The sequence below is a fragment of the Solanum tuberosum genome, unplaced genomic scaffold, assembly GCF_000226075.1.
Source record: "Solanum tuberosum cultivar DM 1-3 516 R44 unplaced genomic scaffold, SolTub_3.0 scf00112, whole genome shotgun sequence".
Taxonomy (NCBI): Eukaryota; Viridiplantae; Streptophyta; class Magnoliopsida; order Solanales; family Solanaceae; genus Solanum; species Solanum tuberosum.
This window is the reverse complement of record NW_006239035.1, coordinates 320,349-326,770: the sequence shown is the minus strand read 5'-3', so window position 1 is coordinate 326,770 and position 6,422 is coordinate 320,349. Positions and strand designations below refer to the sequence as shown.

Sequence of the window (6,422 nt, the reverse complement as noted above, 5' to 3'; positions counted from 1 at the left end):
TGAACAGATAATGCTTGTAGTTGATGATGAATAAATATCACAGAAGAGGGGTTATTTATATAAAAGGCTATAGACAGGCTTTGGGTTGGAGCTGAAGCTTTTGTCACTAACCACCGGAGGCAAATTCATGTGCTGATGCTTGTTGACCATGTTGATATGGGGCCTTAAATTTGTGGATGAAATATAATAAGTCGACAACCAAATCACGCCTATTAGTTATGATATCAGCTCATACTTGGTTCTTCTCACCAATGCAAATAATTTGAAACCATTAAATGTACAATAGCTGGTGAGAAGCAAGACCATGCTCTTCTCCCTTCATTTTCATGTAGATAGGGGGCATTTGAATATCATCTTGGCTATTCTGTGTTGGATCTCTGTCACCATATTTTCAAACCAAATGGTCCAGGGCAAAGTCCTCATCTTCATCAATCTAATGGATTTTATTGTAAGAGTGTCTTTTTATTACAAATCATGAGAAGACGAGGAGCCTAGTCTTATTATTCAACATATTTGTGGTTCAAATAGTTTAGAGAATAAGCAAAACCATGTGAAACTTCATATGCAATTGTCTCCTCACCAGTAGTCACCAATTTCACCACCACTAAATATTTGGATATGAAACTTGTCATTAACTTGTATATATACACATACTAGATCCAGACTTGCAACAAACTTTCACTTGTTATGTATTAACGAAAAGTACATTTCTTTTAGGTCGTCATATAAATTTTAAAGTTACAAAGTATCTCACAATTGGTATTAAAATGACTCCTCTTATTCAAGGTACTTGAATCTTTAGGAGGTTTTCAACTTCAACAGGTGTTTCAAAAGGTCATTGTGCAGTATACGTAGGAGAGAGCCAGAAGAAGAGATTCGTAGTGCCAGTATCATACTTGAGCCAACCTTCATTTCAAGATGTGTTAGCTAAAGCAGAAGAACAGTTTGTCTTTGATCATCTGACAATACCTTGCTAAGAGGATGTATTCATTGATCTCACTTCACGCTTGAGGATATCATTAGTATTGCGGTACAAATTTTTCTGCTCCGGTGAGATTTTGTATAATAATAGGCCTAGAAATGAGAAAGAGGAGACTCTACAAAGGTAAATTTTGTTTTTAGTGTCAGCATTGTGCTATATGTACAAGTACTTCAAGAAATGATGTTAAGCACATTTCAAAATGAATTAGCTGAAAAGATTATCTCTTTAGATTTCTGGATCTATATCTCTATTTTGCACCAAGAAATATTCTTCCTTCAAATATTTCCATCTTCTACTAGCACAAGCACAACTTTCCATTTGTAGATCTTTAGTCAACTTTATAGCCTCCAGGGGTAGAGTCAAGTAGGGCCAAGATAGTTCGGCGAAAAAAATGCATTGCTTATACATGGTTAAATCATTTTTATGCATATATATAGTAGATGTGGAACTCCATTTGTCTTCTTCGTGTGTTTACTTTTTATATTTTGAACCCCTTTAGTGAAAATACTGGCTTCACCACTGATAGCCTCTTCTTGTTCATTCTTTCCATCAAACAAGTAAACGATGGACTTCAAATTCTAAAATAAATGCATAAAGCTTTCTATTAATTCATGCATTTGATCATACCAAGTAGTAACAAACTTTGGTGTTCCATAGGATAAACTTCAAACGTCAAGAAAAAAATAGTCCAAAAAACAAAGTCAGAGAAGCACCTTAAATTGTGTACAACTATATCGATTATAGTGCTGCTTAACCCCTTGCATTCAACAGATTTTTGGATCTTCATCCATGTCTTAGATATCATCTATTAGCTATTGGCCAGTCCAATATGCATCTGCTAACAAGTGTGTTTACATAAAACAGTAAATGCTTCAGATTCTGAAGTCTTGAATTGTAGTTAAAGTTGCCAACCGGGAATAACTATGCTAGACAGAATCATGTGCTGCTGTTCAATATGGGACCTTAGGAATTCTGGATATAGTTGTCTAGTTTTTATGTGGTATTTTATTCTGCTAAAAATTTAAGTGCTTGTCAAAGATTTTAGAAGGCAATACCATGTGATACTTCATGTGGTGTTGTCTTTCTACTACTTGTGCTTAACTTGAAGGAAATTTACGACTTCTTTAATATTTTTTTGTATTCACATGGAAATCTTCTGAGATCAATTCGTAGGCACCAGTACAGCATTGTTTCCGATAGATTAGTCAGAAGCCAGCAGTAGGGCCTGTCATTAAGCATATATCAGAACAACAACTTTAGGTCTAGGCTTGTGGTATTATCTTTATTTTCAGCAGATGTCTGATGGTATGAACACCTTATTGGTCCACAGCTCAAAACGATAAGGGGTATTGATGTTTGGCTGAATGGTAGCCGGTAGGGCCTGTTATATTGAACAATATGGTCTAAATTTATAAATACTTGACAATTAGGAGCCATATCATTTTTTCTTTTTACTTAACATTAGTAGAGTTTATGACTCATTCTTATACACACTTTAAGTTTTCTTGTTTTCGAGTTGCTTGAATTTCTTCCTTTTATTCCTCTATAGCTAGGATTTATTCATCCGAGTTATGGTATAATTCAATCTAATCGAGTCCTCAAGAAGTCCTCAACACTGGGAGATTTTCCAAAGGGTCAATTTACTGCCTTTTCATTGGAAAAAGTTGTAAGAGTACAATTTCGACAGGTTTCCAATGAAAAGGCAGTAAGAAGAGTACAATTTTAACGATTTTCAATGAAAAGGCCAACAGAAATTTGTGCTTTGCCAGTAGTGAAAGTTATCATTTCAAGTTTTCAACATTATGTTAATTAGTGAGGTTTATCAACAGACAAAGAGGATAATGTAATACTACGGACTGATCTCTCTAAAAAGAAAAATGCATTTTTTCTTCATTCGGTTAGTGCAATTGTCAACAGATGCAGATGCAAGATATAAGTTTTTCCCAAGTATGAAAGTAAAAAGGAAAAAAATAATATTGTCACCAACAATTCTTCAATGGCTTCATCAGCAATGCTGAAAGGTACATCTCGTTTAGCTCGGGACCTCTATCGAGCTTTCTTCCCACGATCCACTTCACCTTATTGAAACCAATACTATCGATAAGTGGTGCATACTGTTTCTCCAATTGCTCACCAACACAGAAGAAATGGTCAAGCCAAAACAGACCACCAGGCCTTAACACCCTATAAATATCGAAAAGCAAGAAGTGGAGAAGTATTTCTGGTATCCAGTTACTCAACACATGCATTGAGTGTACAATATCCAACGTGTTGTCGAAAAAGGGTAGTCTTTGTGAGATGCTAACATACAAAGGTATGACCCCTCTTGAAGCTATAAAACTATTAAACGGACCGTTAAGGTTCATTGATGTTGTTACAATTGTTACATTCCTTTCTCTCATTCTTACAGCAAATGTAGCCACACCACCTCCAATATCGAGCCCAATTCTAATTGTTCCAGTCTTCGTTACTGCTAACACTTCATCGATAGAGAAGTCAAGACCAGCACCATTTTTCGCTGTCCAGCGACTTCTCTCTCTGCCATTGAGATCAAAACAATCTTTGCAATCATCAAATCCTCTCTGAGTCTTAGCACGATTGACCAGACAATCATAATTTTTGCAAGTAAACGCAGTCCATACAACAGAAAAATCCGATGGTGTTCTCCATAGACTCTCAGGAAAAGGATAAGGCTCGACATATTCTTGTGGAGCAACTGGATGACATCTACGTCGAGGAAGTGGCTCACAACCTTTAAGAAGCAACTTTTGTGCTAAAAGTTCATCATCAGGGCAAGAACCATTGACATTATACGACATGTAACGATGAAGTAAATCTTGAAACAGAGTACATGGACGCCCAATCGGAGGCATGATTTCATCAGAATCAAAGTTTTTGTTGAATCCACGCGGGAGTTTTTGTGGCGATGTGAAAGCAAGGAACTCAGATGGAAGATTTTGATCAGTTTGTGTGGTATCAGATTCTTGAATAGCTTCATATTTAGGTGTTGGCTTAGTCAAAACAGTGGAAGGAGCATTTGTTTGTTGGTTAAGTGTACAAGAGGAGTTAAAAGATGTAGAAATGAAAAATGTTAAGAGATTTGAGGATACAAGAAGAAAAGCAAAGAACAAATAAGATGAAAGAAATTTGGGATTTTGAGCAGAATCCATTGAGGTTTCTGTGTCTGATCAACTTTGAATCCTCTATATGATGATATGTTACAAATCGAGCGACATGGTCAGTAAGGATTCATACTGTGAACGCTTGTAATAAAGCCTAGTGTGATTAGCACCAAAGGATTTAGATTCTTGAATAGCTTCATATTTAATTTAGAATTGTGTTCTAAGTTTGGGTGCTAAGTCAATATCTTTGTATATATATTACTCTCTCCATCCTAATTTATGTGACACATTTCGAATTTCGAGATTCAAATAAGTCTATTTTTTAGTGTAAATTTTTCATATATCTTTTAAATATTTTGGATTGTCAATTATTATGACTTATAGTACTTTTTATATAGTTTACAATTATATATATTTTATTTCAAAAAATTAAAGATTTCATGCGCAAATTCCCGATCAAACTTAAACTGTTTGATTCTCGTAAAACGAAATGTGTCACATAAATTGAGACAAAAGGAGTATAAGTTTTCAATATTAGCATATAGTATTCTGGTAAAATATAATGGGTGCTTGAGCACCAGTGATCTTAATGTAGGTCCGTCACTAATTACGAAGTTCACGCTAATTCACATTGGTTCATTTTGCTATGCCCGAGCCTTTTGCTCTTCTAATGTAAAAGGTTTGTCCACCATTTTTCAAGGCCAAAGAATATGTTGGAAATCTTAGGGTGGAATTTAATACATGCATCGGATCGAAATTATATTTTGGTGTTCCCTTAATAACGAAGTTTTTTTCTAAGTGGAGGTTGTGAGAACTTGTAGAAGGTCACTCGTGTAACTCAAAGAAATTCAACTTTCATATATTATAGAATAGTTTAATTATTAGTCTATTCACCAAGAACTAGGTTTTGTATTGTTTAATTATGATTTCTTAAATTTTAAGGGTCAAATTAATTGGCAGCTAGCAAGTTATGAATTAGAAAATAAATATTCAAAACTGCACTTTTCATTTCAAATTATTTATCGCATTTTTCTTATACACATTCCTTAAGAAAATATAGTGAGCGTTTTTAAAATTATTTTATCATTATTTATATCTTAAGATATAATATCTTTTCATTGAATATTTATTTTATTTTTGTGTCATCTTGTAGTCTTCAAAAATAATTACTAATAAGAGTAAAATGAGAAATAAATAAATAAATTTTATCTGAAGCTTCTAAAATGACAATAATTTGAATGAACTATTTTAAGAAATCACTGGAAAAAAAAATGAGACATAGGGAGTATAAAAGAAGCAATTTGGTTATTTTTAATCCCATTTTGAAGGCGTTTTTAGCTGCATATTTTATGGACGGATTCACATGATATCAAGTTGAATCTGGTAATTAAAAAATTCTTGGAAGTAGCATTGATAATTAATTAATCATTTTTTGAAACAAGATCTTTAATTTGAAGTTGAGTGCCATGCTTTAAAACATGAGGGTTATTTTGGACATTTTAGTTATTTTAATCCATGTATTTTTTATTTTATTTTAATCCATGTATTTTTTATTTTATTTTATTTTAATCCATGTATTATTAATTCTCTCCTCTTTATTTTTTTTTAGAGAAGTACTGAAAACACTCCTAGACTTTGTACGAATTATTAGTTTCATTCTCAAACTATTGACAATCTTAAAAACACGCGTCTTCTTGACTAACTGAACTTAAATACACCTCTCTCATTTCATACACATAAACGTGCGTACATGTGAATTTTTCTACTGATGTGAGTGATGTGACATATAGATAGATACTTGTATGACATGAGAGAGATGCTTTTAAACCAGTTAGTTAGGTAGATGAGTGATTTTAAGATTGTTAATAGTTAGGAAACAACATTAATAATTCTCACCAAAATTCAGGGACGAAAGTACTAACCTCATATTTATTTTATTTTAAAAATATTATGTATTACTTGTCATTTTCTTATTGGGTGAAATAAGAAGTCTTACTGTCATGCCCCGAGCCTACACCCTGGGTGGGACCGGCACTCGAAGACCATTGCTGGCCCCAAGCAAACCCTTGGCCTGACTTACTTAACTCAGCGGAAAACTTAACTCAACAGAATAACTCCATGCAAATGAAAGGTCATAAAACCACCTAACTGATGAAAACTGGCCAAAAAGACAACTCGTGTCTCAAAATAGAATATTTATATATATATACATAGATGAGAGACTTAATACTAACCGACTGACTATCTATGAAGCCTCTATAACACTGACATGGATGTTGGGACAGACCCCGCAACATCCTAATAAAACAAAACTAGGA

The 6,422-nt window shown here is 33.8% G+C and overlaps 1 protein-coding gene across 1 annotated transcript; it reads right to left on the bottom strand.

Moving 5' to 3' along the window:
* Positions 1 to 2,910: 2,910 nt before the first annotated feature.
* Positions 2,911 to 4,257, bottom strand: LOC102600695 (probable methyltransferase PMT19). Its single transcript, XM_006349575.2, has one exon. The coding sequence runs from the start codon at positions 4,150 to 4,152 to the stop codon at positions 2,962 to 2,964; it is 1,191 nt and encodes a 396-aa protein (XP_006349637.1). The 5' UTR covers positions 4,153 to 4,257; the 3' UTR covers positions 2,911 to 2,961.
* Positions 4,258 to 6,422: the final 2,165 nt, after the last annotated feature.